This window comes from Capricornis sumatraensis, chromosome 1, assembly GCF_032405125.1.
Source record: "Capricornis sumatraensis isolate serow.1 chromosome 1, serow.2, whole genome shotgun sequence".
Lineage (NCBI taxonomy): Eukaryota > Metazoa > Chordata > Mammalia > Artiodactyla > Bovidae > Capricornis > Capricornis sumatraensis.
The window spans coordinates 103,248,302-103,267,992 of NC_091069.1; the positions used below are offsets into that span (position 1 = coordinate 103,248,302).

At 50.3% G+C, this 19,691-nt stretch overlaps 1 protein-coding gene across 3 annotated transcripts; it reads left to right on the top strand.

Annotated features, from left to right (window-relative positions):
- Window positions 1-9,521: 9,521 nt before the first annotated feature.
- ACTR1B (actin related protein 1B) lies at window positions 9,522-19,266 on the top strand. 3 transcript variants are annotated; one of them, XM_068989720.1, is made up of 11 exons: window positions 9,522-9,773; window positions 12,257-12,321; window positions 13,430-13,505; window positions 14,509-14,634; window positions 15,281-15,405; window positions 15,631-15,847; window positions 15,964-16,056; window positions 16,135-16,309; window positions 17,731-17,792; window positions 18,024-18,064; window positions 18,259-19,266. In XM_068989720.1, exons 1-11 carry the CDS (start codon window positions 9,726-9,728, stop codon window positions 18,359-18,361), a joined length of 1,131 nt encoding a protein of 376 aa, XP_068845821.1. In that variant the 5' UTR covers window positions 9,522-9,725; the 3' UTR covers window positions 18,362-19,266. The 3 variants fall into 3 exon arrangements, with proteins under 3 accessions (XP_068845821.1, XP_068845983.1, XP_068845900.1); XM_068989882.1 differs by having other exon boundaries at window positions 15,964-16,020; XM_068989799.1 differs by having other exon boundaries at window positions 15,994-16,056.
- The last annotated feature ends 425 nt before the right edge of the window (window positions 19,267-19,691 follow it).

The window sequence follows — 19,691 nt, forward strand, 5'->3', positions numbered from 1 at the left end:
GAAGAAAAAAAAGTGCAATACATCCAGACAATGGAACTCTATTCAGCAACAGAAGAAATGAGTCTATCGAGTTACAAAAAGGTATGGAGGAGCCTTAAATGCATTATTCCAAGTGAGAGAAGTCAACCTGAAAAGACTACACACTGCATGATTCCAACTGTATGACATTAGGTATAAAGGCAAAATCATACAGACAGGTAAAAAAAAGGAGGAAGGGAGGAGTGAATATGTGGAAACAGGGAATTTGTTTAAGGCCATAAACTATTCTGAATGATACTGTAATGGTGGGTACATTATGCATTTGTCAAAAACCCACAGAAAGTAAAACACGAAACATGAACCCTAATGTAACCCATGTGCTATGCTGTGCTCAGTAGCTCAGTCGTGTCTGACTCTCTGTGACCCCATGGACTGTAGCACACCAGGCTCCTCAGCCCGTGGAATTTTCCAGGCAAGAATACTGGAGTGGGTTGTCATACCCTCCACCAGGATCTTCCCAACCCAGGGATCCAATCCTCGTCTCCTGCACGTCCTGCATTGGCAGGAGGATTCTTGACCGCTGAGCCACAGGGGAAGCACTGTAACCTATAGGCCTTAGTTAATAATAATGTATCAATTTTGGTTCATCAGTTGCAACATATGCATACAGTAATGCAAAATGTTAAGAACTGAGGAAATTGCAGCAAGGAAGGGTGGGCATTTATGGAGGTATAGGGGAACTTTGTATTTTCTGCACAATTTTTCTGTAAACCTAAATCTGCTGTAACTATAAAATCTATTGTTTTTTTATCAATTTTATTTCTACCTATTGACAATGAATAATCAAACTTTAAATTAGAGAAACAATACTATTGATTCTAGCATCAAAAATATGAATTATTTAGGGATAAACCTGATGGAAGACTCTAAAATCTATACACCAAAAACTTTCAAAAGTAATAAAATGTATCTCACTCCTGGGCATACATCCAGAGAAAACTCTAATTTGAAAAGATATATGCGTCACAGGGACCTCCCTGGTGATCCAAAGGTTAAGACTTCACCTCCCAAGGCAGGGGATATGGGTGTGATCCCTAGTCAGAAAGCTAAAATCCCAAATGCCTCATGGGCGAAACACCAAAAAACATAAAACAGAAATAATGTTGTAACATGCATCCCAATCTTCACAGCAGCACTACTTAACAATAGGCAAGACACAGAAGCAGCCTAAATATCCATCTAGATTTGGTCCTATATATATAGATTTCCCAGGTGGCATTAGTAAAGAATCTGTCTGCACAGTAGGAGACCTGGGTTCAGTCCCTGGGTTGGGAAGATCCCCTGGAGAAGGGAAAGGCTACCCACTCCAGTGTTCTGGCCTGGAGAAGTCCATGGACTGTGGAGTCCACGGGGTTGCAGAGTTGGACACGACTGAGCGGCCTTCACTTTCACTTCATATTGGCTTCCCAGGTGGCATTAGTGGTAGAGAATCCACCTGCAAGGCAGAAGACACAGGAGATGCGGGTTGGATTCCTGGACCAGGAAGATCCCCTGGAGCTGGAAGTGGCAACCCACTCCAGTGTTCTTCCCTGGGAAATCCCATGGACAGAGGAGCTGGAGGGCCACAGTCCATGGGGTTGCAAAGAGTCAGTCATGTCTGAGCACACACACACGCACACACACACACACACACACACACACACACACAATGGAATACTACTCAGCCATAAAAATGAATGAAATAATGCAGCAACACAGATGAACCTAGAGACTATCATATTAAGTGAAGTAATTCAGACAAAGACAAAATCATGTGATATCACTTATATGTAGAATCTAAAATATAATACAAAGTAACTTATTTGTAACTTATTTACAAAACAGAAACACAAAACAAACCTATGGTTACCAAAGGGGGAAAGGGGGAAATAAATTAGGAGTTTGGGACTGGCAAATATAAACTGCTATTATAAAGTAATAACAAGGTGGTACTATATAGCATAGGAAACTATATTCAATCTCGTGTGATAAACTGCAATAAAAAAGAATCTGGAAAAGAATATATACTTATACATACGTACATATATGTATATACAACTGAATCATTTTGCTGTACGCCAGAAACTAACACAACCCTGTAAACCAATCATATTTCAATAATAATAACAAAATTTAAAAGACTTGCCAGGAGAAATATCAATAACCTCAGATATGCAGATGACACCACCCTTATGGCAGAAAGTGAAGAGGAACTAAAAAGCCTCTTGATGAAAGTGAAAGAGGAGAGTGAAAAAGTTGGCTTAAAGCTCAACATTCAGAAAACGAAGATCATGGCATCTGGTCCCATCACTTCATGGGAAATAGATGGGGAAACAGTGGAAACAGTGTCAGACTTTATTTTGGGGGGCTCCAAAATCAATGCAGATAGTGATTGCAGCCATGAAATTAAAAGATGCTTGCTCCTTGGAAGAAAAGTTATGACCAAACTAGACAGCATATTCAAAAGCAGAGGCATTACTTTGCCAACAAAGGTCCGTCTAGTCAAGGCTATGGTTTTTCCCGTAGTCATGTGTGGATGTGAGTTGGACTGTGAAGAAGGCTGAGTGCCAAAGAATTGATGCTTTTGAACTGTGGTGTTGGAGAAGACTCTTGAGAGTCCCTTGGACTGCAAGGAGATCCAACCAGTCCATTCTAAAGGAGATCAGTCCTGGGTGTTCTTTGGAAGGAATGATGCTAAAGCTGAAACTCCAGTACTTTGGCCACCTCATGCGAAGAGTTGACTCATTGGAAAAGATTCTGATGCTGGGAGGGATTGTGGGCAGGAGGAGAAGAGGACGACCGAGGATGAGATGGCTGGATGGCATCACGGACTCGATGGACGTGAGTCTGAGTGAACTCTGGGAGTTGGTCATGAACAGGGAGGCCTGGCGTGATGGGATTCATGGGGTCGCAAAGAGTCGGACACGACTGAGCGACTGAACTGACTGAACTGAATATGAGGAGAGACACGCTTATGGATCAGAAGACATTATGTTAAGATGTTAACTCTCCTCAAACTGACCTTTGATTCAATGCAAAATCAATCAAAATTCCAAGAGGCTTCCTTGAATATATGGAGAAGCTGATCCCCAAATTGTATGGAAGTCAAAGGATCCAGATTTTTCAAAACAATTTGAAAAAGAACAAAAGAGGACTTAACATTATCTGATTTCAAGATAGAGACAACGACAATGAATAAGACCATGTGGTACTGACATATAGATCAATGGGACAGAGGGTCCAGAAATAAATTCATATGCACGAGGTCAACTGATAACTAACAAAGGTGTCAAATGACCTTTAACAGAATGTACCTTGGGGGCCCTTCCTCAGGCACTCTCTCTCCAACACTGTTGTCCTGCTGGCAAGAGTTCTGAGGACTCTTCACAAGCTGGACCCTGGCACTTAAGCTCAAGGGTTTGTTATGCAAATACTTTTTCATTTCCATTTCATATTTCATTTTAAAAAGTAACATATCAAAAGCACTTCCCTGGTGGCACAGTGGATAGGAATCTCCGCCAGTGCAGGGGACACAGGTTCAGTCCCTTGTCCAGGAAGATCCCACATGCCTTAGAGCACCTAAGCTGGTGTGCCACAACTACTGAGCCTGCGCTCTAGGGCCTGCGATCCACAACTAGTGAGCCCCTGCGTTGCAGCTACTGAAGCCCAAGCACCTAGAGCCCGTGCTCCCCAAGAAGAGAAGACACCACAATGGGAAGCCTGCACACTGCAACGAGAGTAGCCCCCACCTGCCGCAAATAGAGAAAGCCTGCACACAGCAACAGAGACCCAGCACAGTCAAAAATAATAAATAAACAAGTAAACAATTTTTAAAAAGAAACTTGAAAAAAATGGGTAAAGGAACGGAATAGACATTTACCCAAAGATATACAAGTGGCCAGTAAGCAAATTAAAAGCTATGCAACACCATGAATCATTGCAGAAATGCAAATCAAACCAAGAATGAGCTACGATCTCATAGTCATGAGGATGGCTACAATACAAAACAAAAACTGAATATAACCACTGGGGCGAAGCTGTGGAGAAATTGGAATCCTTGTGCACTGTTGTTGTGAATGAAAAATAACACATCCACTTTGGAAAAGAGTATGGCTGTTCTTAAAGCAATCAAAAGCAGAATTTTAATATAATCCAGCAACCCCATCAGTCTGTTCAGTTCAGTTGCTCAGTCGTATCCGACTCTTTGCGACTCCATGGACTGCAGGACGCCAGGCTTCCCTGTCTATCACTAATTCCTGGAGCTTGCTCAAACTCATGTCCATCTAGTCGGTGATGTCATCCAGCCATCTCATCCTCTGACATCCCCTTCTCCTCCTGCCTTCAGTCTTTCCCAGCATCACGGTCTTGGTCTTTCTTGATTGGTCAGTTTTTCACAAACTGACCAAAGTATTGGTGGCCAAAATGGATTTTCAGCTTCAGCATGAGTACTTCCAATGAATATTCTGGACTGATTTCCTTTCGGATTGGCTGGCTTGATCTCCTTGCAGTCCAAGGGACTTTCAAGAGTTGTCTCCAACACCACAGTTCGAAAGCATCAATTCTTCGGCACTCAGCTTTCTTTATGGTCCAACTCTCACATCTATACATGACTACTGGAAAAAACCACAGCTTTGATTAGATGGACCTTTGTCGGTAAAGTAATGTCTTTGCATTTTAATATGTTGTCTAGGTTTGTCATAGCTATTCTTTCGAGGAGCAGGCGTCCTTTAATTTCATGGCTGCAGTCACCATCTGCAGTGATTTTGGAACCCAAAAATATAGTCTGTCACTGTTTCCACTATTTTCCCATCTTTTTGCCGTGAAGTGATGGGACAGGATGCCATGATCTTAGTTTTCTGAATGTTGAGTTTTAAGTCATCTTTTCACTCTCCTCTTTCACTTTCTTCAAGAGGCTATTGTTGTGAATGAAAAATAACACATCCACTATGGAAAAGAGTATGGCTGTTCTGAAAGCAGTCAAAAGCAGAACTGATTCCTCTTCCCTTTCTGCCATAAGAGTGGTGTCATCTGCATATCTGAGGTTATTGATGTTTCTCCCTGCAATCCTGATTCCAGCTTGTGCTTCATCCAGTCTGGCATTCCACATGATGTACTCTGCATATAAGTTAAATAATCAGGGTGACAATATACAGCCTTGACATAGTCCTTCCCCTATTTGGAACCAATCTGTTGTTCCATGTCCAGTTCTAACTGTTGCTTCTCAGGAGGCAGGTAAAGTGGTCTGGTATTCCCATCTCTTGAAGAATTTTCCACAGTTTGTTGTGATCCACACAGTCAAAGCCTTTGCCATAGTCAATGAAGCAGATGTTTTTCTGGAATTCTCTTGTTTTTTCTATGATCCAACAACGGATGTTGGCAATTTGATCTCTGGTTCCTCTGCCTTTTCTAAATCCAGCTTGAACATCTGGAAGTTCAAGTTCACATATTGCTGAAACCTGGCTTGGAGAATTTTGAGCATTACTTTACCAGCATGTGAGATGAGTGCAATTGTGCAGTAGTTTGAAAATTCTTTGGCGTTGCCTTTCTTTGGGATTGGAATGACAACTGACCTTTTCCAGTCCTGTGGCCACTGCTGAGTTATCCAAATTTGCTGGCATATTGAGTGCAGCACTTTTACAGCATCATCTTTCAGGATTTGAAATAGCTCAGCTGGAATTCCATCACCTCCACTAGCTTTGTTCGTAGTGATGCTTCCTAAGACCCACTTGACTGCACAGTCCAGGATGTCTGGCTCTAGGTGAGTGATAACACCATCATGGTTATCTGGGTCATGAAGATCTTTTTTGTACAGTTTTTCTGTGTATTCTTGCCACCTTTTCTGCTTCTGTTAGGTCCATACCATTTCTGTCCTTTATTGTGCCCATCTTTGCATGGAATGTTTCCTTAGTATCTCTAATTTTCTTGAAGAGCTCTCTAGTCTTTCCCATTCTGTTGTTTTCCTCTATTTCTTTGCCTTGATAACCGAGGAAGGCTTTCTTATCTTTCCTTGATATTCTTGGAACTCTGCATTCAGATGCTTATATCTTTCCTTTTCTCCTTTGCTTTTTGCTTCTGTTCTTTTCTCAGCAATTTGTAAGGACTCCTCAGCCAACTATTTTGCCTTTTTGCATTTCTTCTTGGGGATGGTTTTGATCATCACCTTCTGTACAATGTTACCAACCTCTGTCCAAAGTTCTTCAGGCACTCTATCTATCAGATATAATCCCTTGGATCTCTTTGAAACTTCCACTGTATAATCATACGGGGTTTGATTTAGGTCATACCTGAATGGTCTAGTGGTTTTCCCTACTTTCTTCAATTTAAGTCTGAATTTGGCAATAATGAGTTCATGATCTGAGCCACAGTCAGTTCCCAGTCTTGTTTTTGCTGACTGTATAGAGCTTCTCCATCTTCAGCTGCAAAGAATATAGTCAATCTGATTTCCGTATCAACCATCTGGTAATGTCCATGTGTAGAGTCTTCTCCTGTGTTGCTGGAAGAGGGTGTTTGCTATGACCAGTGTGTTCTTTTGCAAAACCCTGTTAGCCTTTGCCCTGCTTCATTCTGTACTCCAAGGCCAAATCTGCCTGTTACTCCAAGTATCTCTTGACTTCCTACTTTTGCATCCCAGTCCCCTGTGATGAAAAGGACATATGTTGGGGTGTTAGTTCTAGAAGGTCTTGTAGGTCTTCATAGAACCATTCAATTTCAGCTTCTTCAGTGTTACTGGTTGGGGCATAGTCTTGGATTACTGTGATACTGAATTGTTTGCCTTGGAAACAAACAGAGATCATTCTGTTGTTTTTGAGATTGCATCCAAGTACTGCATTTTGGACTCTTTTGTTGACTATGAGGGCTACTCCATTTCTTCTAAGGGATTCTTGGCCACACTTGTAGATATAATGGTCATCTGAATTAAGTTCGCCCATTCCAGTCCATTTTAGTTCACTGATTCCTAAAATGTCTATGTTCACTCTTGCCAGCTCCTGTTTGACCACTTTCAATTTACCTTGATTCATGGACCTAACAGTCCAGATTCCTATGCAATACTGTTCTTTATAGCATCAGACTTTATTTCCATCACCAGTCACATCCACAAATGGGTGCTCTTTTTGCTTTGGCTCAGCCTCTTCATTCTTCCTGAAGCTATTTTTCCACTCTTCTCCAGTAGCATATTGGGCACCTACCAACCTGGGGAGTTCATCTTTCAGTATCATATCTTTTTGCCTCTTCATACAGTTCATGGGGTTCTCAAGGCAAGAATACTGAAGTGGCTTGCCATTCCCTTCTTCAGCATACCATGTTTTGTCAAAACTCTTCACCATGATCCATCCATCTTGGGTGGCCCTATCCAACATGGCTCATAGTTTCATTGAGTTAAGACAAGGCTGTGATCCAAGTGATCAGTTTAGTTTGTTTTCTGTAACTGTGGTTTCCATTCTGTCTTCCCTCTGATGGATAAGGGTAAGAAGCTTGCGGGAGCCTCCTGATGGGAGGGACTAGTTGTGGGAATCTGAGTCTTGCTCTGATGGGCGGGGCCATGCTGAGTTAATCTTTAATCCAGTCCAATTCCATATCTTGCTATACATCCCAGAGAATTGAAGGCAGAGTCTTGAAGAGGTATTTATACACCAGTGTTCACAGCAGTATTGCTTATAATAGCTAAAATGTGGAAGAGACCCAAGAATTCATCAACAGATGAATGGATAAGCAAAATGTAGTATGTACATTAGTATAGGATATACTTCAGCCATAAAAAGGAAGGAAATTCTGTCACATGGGAAATGGGAAGTTACTGTTTAATGAGTACAGCATTTCAGTGTTATAAGGTGGAAAATGTTATGGAGATAGATGGTGATAATTGTTGCATAATATTACAAATGTATTTAATACTGCTGAACCATACACTTTTAAATGAGTTAAGAAGAATCTTAAAAACAGTGGATATATGTATATGTATAACAGATTCACTTTGTTGTACACCTGAAACTGAACATTACAAACCAACTATACCCCAAATTAAAAGAATTTAATGGGTTATGATGGTAAATTGTATGATGCATGGATTTTACCACAACTTAAAAATAAGGGGAAAGTAATATATACATGAACAGGGCCTTCCCAGATAGCTCAGTGGTAAAGAATCTGCCTGCCAATGCAGAAGACGCAGGAGATGTGGGTTCAGTCCCCGAGTCAGGAAGATCCCCTGGAGAAGAGAATGGCAATCCACTCCAGTACTCTTGCCTGGGAAATTCCATGGACAGAGGGGCCTGGCTGGCTACAGTCCGTGGGGTCACAGAATAGCTGGACACAACTGAGCAACTCAGCACCCATGCACAAATACATGAACAAGTTAAAAAATTAAAGTTCACATTGTGCAAAAAATTTGCTCTTCATTCCCCCACCTTTGCCAGTGGTCCCCCTTCCCCATATTAAAAAGTCTTGAAGGTTCCTCAGACATTCCTCAGAGCCATTCACACATAAAACATTCTGGACACTGTGACTGCCTTTCTTTGCTTTGACTTAGCCATATGTCCTGATGTATTTCATATCAGATTATATAGAACTCCTTCATTATTTTAAACAGTTGCACGCTGACCCATTTTATGAACGCACAGACACCAGATAATTCTATTTGCATAAAACTCCAAAATAGGCTAAACTAACTTGTGGTGACTGAAGACTGGAGGATAGTAGTCCCTTTCGAGGAAGAAGAGGGCAGTGAGCAAGAGGGGTGGGAGGCTTGTGGAGTGCTGCTCATGCTGTTTTTTAAGCTCAGTATTCACAAGTTAATAATTTATTGAAATGTACACTTACGACTTCTGCACTTTCCTGTATGATGTTGTGCTTCAACTTGGCCAAATTTAATCTCACAGTCTAGTGGGAAAGTTCTAAAGAGTGGCAAATAACTATGGCTCAGTCTGGTCAATGAATTCAGGACTGGGTATCTTGCCCTGGGGACCCCTGAGCGGTTGCAGGCTCCTCGCGTGCTCATCCCAGCTGCTGCCAACAGGATAACTGTTGGGCAAGGTACACACGCGTTGAGGCTCCTTGGTTCCCGTATCTAAAATCGGGAAATAATACCCGAGTAATTGCAAGGGTGTAATATCTATGTAACATCTATGTAAAATGGGCAGAAGTGCTGCGCAAGCACTAAGCTGGTGCTCCATTCACTCCAGCTACCGTTATCACGCAACTATCATTTTTATAAGGAAAAGGATCTTCCTCAGCGCTCAATAAAGAAATGCTTTGTGTGAAAGATCCACCGCCGGCCTCCTTGGGGACTGCTCGCTGTGGAAAACAACAGCCCAGGACGAGTGAACTATCACCCCGCCGGCTCCGACCGCGCTTTCTTTAAGCGCAGGGCGATGACGTCACCCGCACGCGCTGCAGCCTACCTTGGAGGCGCCCGGGCAGTTCTTCCCGGCGGCCTCCATTGGCTGGCCAGCACCCGGCGGCCCCGCCCCTTTGCCCCCGGGGGTCCCCTGCGCCCGGCGTCAATCTGCCTAGGTGGGAGCGGTGACTGGCCGTGGGGCCCGCCCTCTTGAAAGCCTCCGCCGGGCTCGCGTAGGCTGCGTGCTCGGGGTGGGAGGGGCGCAGCAGTGCGTCTGGAGCCGCGGTGGTCCCGGTCCGCCCGCCTGCCTGCCTGCCAGCCGTTGGTTGCTACTGCAGGCCCGCCTGCTGGGCAGGGCCGGCACGGCCCGTCCATGGAGTCCTACGATATCATCGCCAACCAGCCCGTGGTCATCGACAACGTGAGGCTTGGCGACCGGGGGGAGGGCGGGGGTGGACGCGGCGAGGTCCGCAGGGACTCCCGCCCGTCTTGCCTGGTCCTCGGCTCGTTGCCGGCCCGCCACTCCTGCGGGCTGTCCCCACTTGGCCCTGTATCCCGGGCCGCGGGACGAGCCCCCCGCAAGCGTGGCAGAACCCCAGCCCCAGCGCTCCCTAAGCAGGCGGGGAGGTCAGGAGAGGAAGGGGTCCCATATGTCTGGCAGCCCTTGATCAGCATCTAGAGAGTCGGGTACAGCCGGGCGACCGACCGATGTGCCAGGCCCGGGGACTCACCCCGGACCCTTCTCGGTGGAGAGTAGGCTCACTGGATGAGTTTCGACCCCAGCCCCTTTACCTCTCCTTAGGCTTTGGCTGCCCTCCTACTGGAGGAAAGACACTGTTTGCCCCTTTGCACACTGCTTGCCCCATCTTTTGAGGACGCTTGACCTGCGGGCCTCTACAACAGCTCTTCCCAAGTGCTGCACCCCCAGGCAGCACCTCCAGGGTAGGCAGGCCCCACTATGCCCTTTTCCTGGGACTGGGGAAATGCACGTTAAGTTTTGCCAACCACATACCCGCCGCTGCCTGGCTGGGCACTCGCCTGCTTTGACCCTTTCCTTAAGTGCTCCCTGAGCCAAGCGGATGTTCCACAGCTGGGAGGGCAGTGGAGAGAATTCAGGACCACTCTTCCCAGGACCTGTAAGCAGTTTGGGGGTCTTGCTTGGAAACCTCAGAGGAAAGTTGCCGGGCTCCATCGTGGTCTTGTCCTTCAGCACCGTAGCTCAGCTCAGCGTGGTCTATAGGAAGAAGATGTAGGGCAGGGATCAGTGGATCTGCCTCTAGCTGAGTGTCTGCCTCTGAACTGTGGGCCTTGGAATTTTTAATAATGACTCACTGCTCTTTCTGGGATCTGTCTCCCTTGCACATGACCCCCATGTAATCTCTGAATGGCTGTCTGTTTTGGAGTAACCATGTGAGGGCTTTTGTCACAGCAGGGGGTGTTTAATAAGATGGCTGAAGCTGGGCTTGGGGATGCTCTCCATCAGGCTTCAGGAAGGATCAGCCACTTCATTTCTTGCCAGGCTAATCAACAAGTTTATGAGTTTCAAGAACAACCTGCTTGGTCCCACTGGGCTGTTTCTTTCTCTTTTTAAAAAACTTTTTATTTTGTATTGCCTGCGTGCTCAGTCACTCAGTCATTTCTGACTCTTTGCAACCCTATGGGCTATAGCCCACCAGGCTCCTCTGTCCATGGGATTCTCCAAGCAAGAATACTGGAGTGGGTTGCCATACCTTCCTCCAGGGGCTCTTCCTGACCCAGGGATCAAACCCACATCTCTTCTGTCTCCTGCTTTGGCAGGCGGGTTCTTTACCGTGAACACCACACGAGAAGCCCATTTTGTATTGGAGAATAGCCAGTTAAAAAACAATGTTCTGATAGTTTCAGGTGAACAGCAAAGGGACTCGGCCATATGTACACATGTATCCATTCTCCCCCAAACTCTAGGGGATGTTTATTTCTGCTCTCCAGGTCCCAAGTGTGGTAATGGGTGGTGGGGAGAGAGGTTGAGATGCTGATTCCTGCCGTGGGTGGGAGGTTTCTAGATACCAGGATCCCTTTAAAAGTCTCCATCCAGCTTCCATGCTGGAGCAGTGGAAGGACCAAGCTCTCCTCTTCTTGTCTCTGGGGAAGCCACTTGAGGAGGAGTGCTAGTTGGTCCCCATGCACCCAGTAATCTTTCCCAGCCAGTCCTGTATGTGGTCCATAGCTACTGAGGGGAGTGGCCCATGCTTTTTCAAGCATGTTGAAAAAAGCCATAAGCAACCAGCCTTAAGGGTTGCTTCTTGCTAAGGAGTCCTCCTGCCTGGAGCCGAGCCACGAGTGTGCCTAGGAGGGTGTACTCCTTTTCCACACTGGTGACATTCTGGCTTGCATAATTCTTGGTGATGAGGGGCTGCCCTGTGCGCTGTAGGATGTTTAGCAGCATCCCTAGCCTCTACCCACTAGATGGCAATAACAGCCTCTCCCCCCAGTCTTCAGACATTATCAGATTTGGGGCTGCATGCATGCTCCATTGCTAAGTTGTGTCTGAATCTTTACAGCCCCATGGACTGCAGCCCACCAGGCTCCTCTGTCCATGGGATTTCCCAGGCAAGAATACTGGAGTGGGTTGCCATTTCCTTCTCCACGGTTCTTCCCAACACAAGGACTGACCTCACATCTCCTATGTTGGCAGGCAGATTCTTTACCACTGAGCCACCTGGGAAGCCCTCAAATTAGGGGGATGAGACGCAAAGTTGCCCCTAGTTTTGAACCACTGGTGTACATGTAAATGGCCTTGCCCTCTTGGCAGGATCTCAGGCTTCCTTCCCAGGCTACTGTCGGGGGCAGCACTCTCCACAGCAGGGCACCACCTTCATCTGGAGATGAATGTTGGAATCTAGCTGCTGTTTTTTTTTTTTGCAGGGTTCCGGGGTGATCAAGGCTGGCTTTGCAGGAGACCAGATTCCCAAATACTGTTTTCCAAACTAGTAAGTGTTGATCAGGCAGTATTCCTAACCCTTTGGTTTGCTTCTGGGGAGAACTTGGGTCCTGTGTCACAACTCTCTTTGAGGCTAACTCTTGCCCCAGCCTGTAGGGGAAAACACCAGATTTGTGAAGCTGGTGTCATGAAGGGCTATGGAAGGAGAAGACACTCTGGGCTTCCCCCACCCCTCCAGAGTCTGGTTTTGGTCCCTCCTGGAGCGGGAAAGGAGGAGCATCCCCCTGGGAACAAGGCATGGTAGCAGCAGCAAGAACACAAGCGAGACCTAAACCCAGAGGAGAAAGAATGGGGAGTTACTGCCGCTCCTTCCTCCCAGGAAATGCTCTCTTCAGGGCTCATTTATTTTCAAGCTCTAGAAGATGCATTGTGCGGTCAGCGGGAATCCTTCCTTGCGTGATGCCCGTGGTGGCAGAGAAGAGAGGGGAGTGAAACCCAGGGAAATTTGGGGGCACTCCACCGGCTGCTCAAGCCCATTGGGAAGTTTTCCCTTGATGGTGTTTTGTCTCAAATCCTGGAGGCCTTAGAGCTTAGTGGCCGAAGCCAGGGTAGGGGAGTCCTCAGGCCCCCTTGGCCATGTCAAGACAAAGCCTGCATGGGGTATCCAGGCCTCAGCTGTCCTTTCTGAACTCACCTGGAGTGTAATTAAAGGTTCCTCTTGACGTGCAGCGAAGAGGATTTTGGAATGGTAGCTCATCCACTCTGCCAAGAGCTGCATCTGTGTTTCAGAAGCCCTGTCAGGGAGAAGGACGGGATTGACTGAGTGAGAGAAGGGTGAAGGAAGGAGCCTGGCCCTGCTTCCTGGGGCCACCCCACCTTGTTCTACCCCCGTGAAATCCACAGTGAGGGCTGAGTCATCACGGCTGCAGAAGCAGACCCTCTGCCAGGGCTGACATTCCAGACCTCTTGGCCCTCTCTGGGAGGGCTGGTGGGAAACGGCGGGAACCCCTTTTCTTCTGGCCCTGAGTCTTCTGTCCTTCCAAGGCCTGCTCTGTGGTTTAGGCCTAGGTTCTGACCATTGGAGTCGGACTTTGGTTTTCCTGGACTAGGCTCGCCTATGTCCCCTGCCCGTCTCCCCGACTTTTCTGTCCCTGCAGTGTCGGGCGCCCCAAGCACATGCGGGTGATGGCTGGAGCCCTGGAAGGAGACCTCTTTATCGGACCAAAAGCAGAGGTAACATCTGTGGTGCCTGTCTTTGCCTGGGTTGAGGTCTTCTGTCCCAGGAGCCTTGACTGGTGGTCAGAGGGCCCTGGGCCCTCTCTGGGACCACCTACTGGGTGTCATAAGCACTGTGGTCCATTTGCTCTGTGAGATAGCCCAGGGTTCTTGTGTATGGTGACACAGTAAGACCACTTCCTGGCCCTTCCTTTAGAAGCCACAGGGGAAAGAACTGGTTAAAATGTCACTTTAAAGTCTGAGTCACTTGGACTGATGACTGATTGATTGAGAAGGCCAGCTCTGTGCTCCAGCTGGAGGATTGGGGGTGGAAGGGACTGCACCGCCAGGTGAGGCCCTTGGGAGGAGGAGCGAGTGGGGGTGGGGGTGGCAGGGACTAACCAGCAAGTGCAGTTTAGCCACCTGGGGAAGACAGGAAGGGGTGCTGAGGACCCAGAAAACGCGGTCAGCAGGAGCCGCAGCCGTGAGTGAGAGGCCAAATGGTGCTGGACAGAAGGACCGCGTTGTAGGGGGAAGCTGAAGGGCAGGTCTCTGCAAGACACACCTGTCCTGGCTGAAGTGCTGGGAGGAGAGGTGGCAGCACGTGGCCGCAGGAGGGGCCATATAGGACGGCTCTAGTGGGGTTGGCCGTCACAGAGGCTCCTGGCGCTGGTGGGAACGGGAACTGGAGTGGTGGTGGAGCTGGTGGCCAGGCCATGTGTGAGGCTGGAAGGGAAGGATGTGCTAGTAGTGAGTGTAGAGGACACGGGCCGTGGGGGAAGGAATGGGGGAGCTGTGGGGTTCAGGGGAGCGTGCCACCACCCCCTGTGGTCCCGGTCTTCGAAACAGGCTGGACTTTCAGAGCCAGGTAAACAGTTGGACAGATGAACCCATGCTGGGTTAAGGATGATCTAAGGGGCACAGGGACCCCCGGTGAGCGGATGAAGGGGTGGCCCCCCTGAGGGCAGAGAACAGCTGCTGGGTGAGTGTCTGGTGCCACCTCCAGCCTCCCGGTCTGCAGGAGCACCGGGGGCTGCTGGCCATCCGCTACCCCATGGAGCACGGCGTGGTGAGGGACTGGAACGACATGGAGCGGATCTGGCAGTACGTCTACTCTAAGGACCAGCTGCAGACCTTCTCCGAGGAGGTGGGGCCGCGGCGCCCTCTCCCTGCCCCGCCTGCGGCGTCTGCGTCAGGCTTCCACACTTTCTCTGGCTCTTGTCTGGCATGAAGCCCCTGCCACCTTGCATTGTGTGGGTGTGGATCCCTGCTGTCCCTGAATTATGTGGGTGTGGGTCCTTGCCTCCCCTCTGCCCCGCATTGTGTGGGTGTGGGTCCCTGCGCCCCTCTGCCCCGCATTGTGTGGGTGTGGGTCCCTGCTACCCCTCTGCCCTGCATTGTGTGGGTGTGGGTCCCTGCTGCCCCTCTGCCCTGCATTGTGTGGGTGTGGATCCCTGCCGTCCCTGAATTATGTGGGTGTGGGTCCCTGCGCCCTTCCGCCCCGCATTGTGTGGGTCTGGGTCCCTGCCACCCTGCGTTGCGTGGGTGCGGATCCCTGCCGCCCTGCATTGTGTGGGTGTGGGTCTAAACAGCTAGCGGCAGCCAAGTAGAATATTCCAGGGGGCGCTGGGTCTTTGGAAGACTCACTGCTGGCAGATGACGTGCCGGCGCCCTCGGGAGGGATGGAAGACGGCAGGTTCGTGTGCTCCCGGGGTAGGTGGCTCTCTGGAAAGATCCCAGCGGGGCCTGCACATTGCCTTTGCACCTGCCCGGAACTCTGCCGTCTCCTGCAGCATCCTGTTCTTCTTACGGAAGCGCCACTCAACCCGAGTAAGAACCGGGAGAAGGCGGCGGAGGTGTTCTTCGAGACCTTCAACGTGCCGGCCCTGTTCATCTCCATGCAGGCCGTGCTCAGCCTGTGAGTGCCCCCTCGGCCCTGGCCCTCGCGTCTCTGGCCTCCTGATGGGGATGCTGCGGCGCCTGACTTCCCTGAACATACAGCCTCCTCATGGCCATCCCTATAGCGGGGCCCGTGGGTCCCTTGCTCAGACCAGATAATGCACACGCCCCGGGGTCCCTTCCAGGGGTGCGGAGCTCCCAGTGCCTCAGTGGCTGAGGTGAAGGGATGCTGACCTGGTGACAGGTACGCCACAGGACGCACGACGGGAGTGGTATTGGACTCGGGGGACGGGGTCACCCACGCCGTCCCCGTCTACGAGGGCTTCGCCATGCCGCACTCCATCATGCGGGTGGACATCGCCGGCCGCGACGTCTCCCGCTACCTCCGGCTGCTGCTGCGCAAGGAGGGGGCGGACTTTCACACCTCGGCTGAGTTTGAGGTCGTCCGGACCATCAAAGAGGTGACATGGGCCAGGGAGTGGGGAAACGAGGGTGGTCGGACCCAGCATGAGGTTGAGCCCTGGGTGTGCGGGTGCCCGTGGCCACCTCCTGAGGGCCCTGTCTCTGCCCACTGCAGCGGGCCTGCTACCTGTCCATCAACCCGCAGAAGGATGAGGCTCTGGAGACAGAGAAGGTGCAGTACACCCTGCCCGACGGCAGCGCGCTCAACGTAAGCTCGGGCGGGCGCGGGCGGGCGGGGATGCCGGGACTGGAGGAGGCGGGACTGACTTCATCTTGTGTTTCAAAGGTGGGACCAGCGCGGTTCCGGGCCCCTGAGCTGCTGTTCCAGCCAGACCTGATAGGGGATGAGAGTGAGGGACTCCACGAGGTTCTGGTCTTCGCCATCCACAAGTCTGACATGGATCTGCGCCGCACGCTGTTCGCCAACATCATGCTTTCCGGTGGCTCCACGCTTTTCAAAGGTACCTAGTTGGTCGGGATGGTATGGCTTGGAGGCCACAGGTAGTGGGGCCCTCAGACTGCACCCCAATTCCTGAAAGCCTGGGATATGGCCCATTTTCTGTGGGTTTTTTGGTTTTCAGTGAGTTGTTTTTTTTTTTAAGGGATAGATTTGAAATTAAATTTTGTTTACAAATAGATGGTAAGTTTAATGAGGTCTAAAATGTATTTGATGAAGTCTGCCTTCTATTGACCTGGGCACCCGGTTCCCTCCCCACAGTTATTGTTAGTTGCTCATCTGTACCTAGATAAAGCATCTTTTTTACTCAGCCCTGGACTTTACTCTCTAGACTTTCCAGGTGGCTCAGTAGTAACGAATCAGCTTGCCAATGTGGGAGATATGGGTTCAATCCATGGCTCAGGAAGATCCCTTGGAGAAGGAAATGGCAACCCACTCCAGTATGCTAGCCTGGAGAATTCCATGGACAGAGGAGCCTGGGGAGGGCCACAGTCCATGGGGTTGGGAAGAGTCAGACCTGACTTAGCGACAGAGCGGGAACACAGAGAGCAGGAACACGAGCATACTCTCCAGCTCCACGCCCTGTGTTGCTGATTTTGCTCCACAGACAGCAGATGTTTGTGTAGGTTCTCTTTATCTGGCCCTGAGGGCTGGATGTGCCATTGAACCATTAACCTGCTGATGGCCTTGGAGGTGGTGGAAAAAAACCTGCCAATGGCCTTGGAGGTGGTGAAATTCTTTCTCATCACAAAAATGTTCCCCTGGGTGATTGCATGCACTATCACTTCACGTAATGGGAAGAAACCTGAAAGATAAATCCTAGGGATGGAATTGCTGAGTCAGAGGGTACACATGTGTGCATTACCTGGTAGATATCACAAGTTTCCCTCCTGAGAGGCTCCCCCAGTTATGGCCGTCCCCTAGCCCCGTCCCAACACTGTGCAAGACGTTTGCCTGTCTATTGGATGGAAGCGACTGCTTGTTCTCCTGACTCATCATTTGCCTTTGACTGCTTCTGGTGGTTTTGGCTCTGGAGTGTCAACGGGGAGAGGGTAGGGGTCAGGCAGTGGTGGGTGACTTGGGGTTCCATCTTCTGCTACCTTCCTTCCTTCCTGAAGAGGGAAGCGGGCCCACCTGCAGGCACACTGCTGGATCTTTTCTGCATTTGGTGTGGTTCTCTCCACCCTTACTCCTGGCAAGAATGACTAAAACAAGGACTTCCCTGGCAGTCCAGTAGTTAAGACTGCACACTTCCACTGAGGGAGCATGGGTTCGATCCCTGGTCAGAGAACTAAGATCCCACATGCTGCGTGGCATGGCCAAACAATAAAATAGTAGCTTACAAAATAAAAAAAGTGGATGTGAGGGAGCTAGTGATGAGGGGTCAGATGTGGACCCTGGGTTCAGCCAGCCTTGTGTTCACAGGCTTTGGCGATCGATTACTAAGTGAAGTAAAGAAGCTTGCCCCAAAGGACGTCAAAATCAAGGTGAGGTTGTGGGGAGTCCCTGTAGGGCATGGGGGTGCTGGGCAACCTTGACCTGGGGAGGGAAGGGCAAGAAGCCCCTTCAGATGTCCTCTGCCTTCACACCCAGCCTGGCCCTGCTGCCCTTCCTGCTCCTGGCTGACGCCGGGCCGCAGGCACTGGGGGAAATGCCCCCAAGGCTGGGATGGGGGTGCTGGGAGGGCAGGGCAGTGACACTGTGCTTGTTGCCTCCAGATCTCGGCCCCTCAGGAACGGCTATACTCCACGTGGATCGGGTAAGGCGGGGCCCAGAGCCAGGGCCCTGGGAGGAGGCCACTGTGCTCTGGACACTTTTTCCTGGGCTGGTCCAGGCTGGGTGGAGGCGGGCGGATGTCCCCCGCAGGTTAGAGAAGTGGAGTCCTGGGCGGCCAGGGCGGGCGGCTGGCTCAGCCCTCAGGTCCCCAGGAATGCTGTCCCTCCCTCCTCACAGGGGCTCTATCCTGGCCTCACTGGACACTTTTAAGAAGATGTGGGTATCCAAAAAGGAGTATGAAGAGGACGGCTCCCGGGCTATTCATCGAAAAACCTTCTAGTGGCCAAGGAGGAAGGCGTAGCTCTGGGAGGAAGGGGGAACCAGAGTCCTTAACCCTCTGTGGTTGGGTTCACAGACGAGGCCTGGACCCCCTGCACGCCCTGAACCCTGGGCAAGTGGTGCAACAGCGCTTCCCTGAAGCCTCCCCTATACACATGTGCACACGCGCACACATAACACACACGCACACACGGTCACAGTTAGCTGCATGGATGGGAGGCTGGAGCTGGAAGGTAGGAATTGAGGGGCCCAGCTTCGGATGGTTCTGGGTGTCCCCCGTGGCAGAGCCAGTTAGGCCCGTGGTTCTCTGCGTCCCCAAGCTCCAAGGCCAGACACCGGAACGCCCCCATCGCCTCTGACAGAACCCCTCCGAGTGCCTGGATGCCTGCGTGACTAGCCCTGGGGAGTGGGGGCTCCAGCAGTTCCCTTTGCCGTGTGACCGCTCCTTGTGCCACATTCTTGTCCTGACCCAGCCGGGCAGCCCAGAAGGCCACACCTTGGCATCCCTGACCCCCTCACGCTCTGTCCTCTCGTCTTCCCACGTGGGCGCTTTGGTGTAGACTGAGTGCTGGGCAGTCTTCCGACCCCAGTGAGGGGGTCTGGGCCAGGGTCCAACCCCGTGGAACCAGGACAGGATGCACGGGGTTTGGGCAGCCACAGTGGGTTGTGCGTTCTCCCCGTCAAAGCACTTCATGGACTTGCTGCTCCCTCTCCTTTACCCCAGTACCTGGGACAGGAAGGGTTAATGGTCTTCATTTGTTGTGGGGAAGCCACTTAATCAGGAGTCAGACCTAGTGGGGGAGAGGGGAGGCACATTTCCTCCTCCCACTTCTCCCACGAGAGAGGTCTTCATTTACCCTATGGCCAGGACCCCCATTCCCTCTCCCACATACGTACAATAACTTAACACAGTTGCCTGAAAAAACTTTTTGTAAGTCATTATAGTAATAATTATGGAAAAGGCCCAGCGCACAGCTCTGTTTTCATGTGTTTCTTTGCACTGTTTGCTCACACACCCCTGGGGACCAAAGCAGTGGGGCTCTGGTGGCGGCTCAGAAGCCTGCGGTCTCAGCGGTTAGTGGGGTGACGCAGCACGGGAGGCCCCGGAGGTTGGGCTCTCAGCCTGGTGGCACAATTCCCCAGGCTCATTACACGCCTGCTGCGGTGCACCAGGAGAAGCAGGTGGCAGGCTGCCCTCCTCCCCCTTATTCCCAGATGGGGCCCTGTGGCAGGTGGGGCTTGGTGGGCCCGTGTTCTCACCTGTTCTGTTTGGAGCACCTCTGCTGCCTGGCTGCGATGAAGCTGAGGCCGACACACCAACACTGATGCAA

Coding starts and splice junctions, on each gene's coding strand:
- ACTR1B (XM_068989720.1), top strand. CDS start 9,726: ATGGAGTCCTACGATATCATCGCCAACCAGCCCGTGGTCATCGACAAC. Junction 12,322..13,429: donor AAATACTGTTTTCCAAACTA/GTAAGTGTTGAT, acceptor CTGTCCCTGCAG/TGTCGGGCGCCCCAAGCACA. Junction 16,310..17,730: donor TGGCTCCACGCTTTTCAAAG/GTACCTAGTTGG, acceptor TTGTGTTCACAG/GCTTTGGCGATCGATTACTA.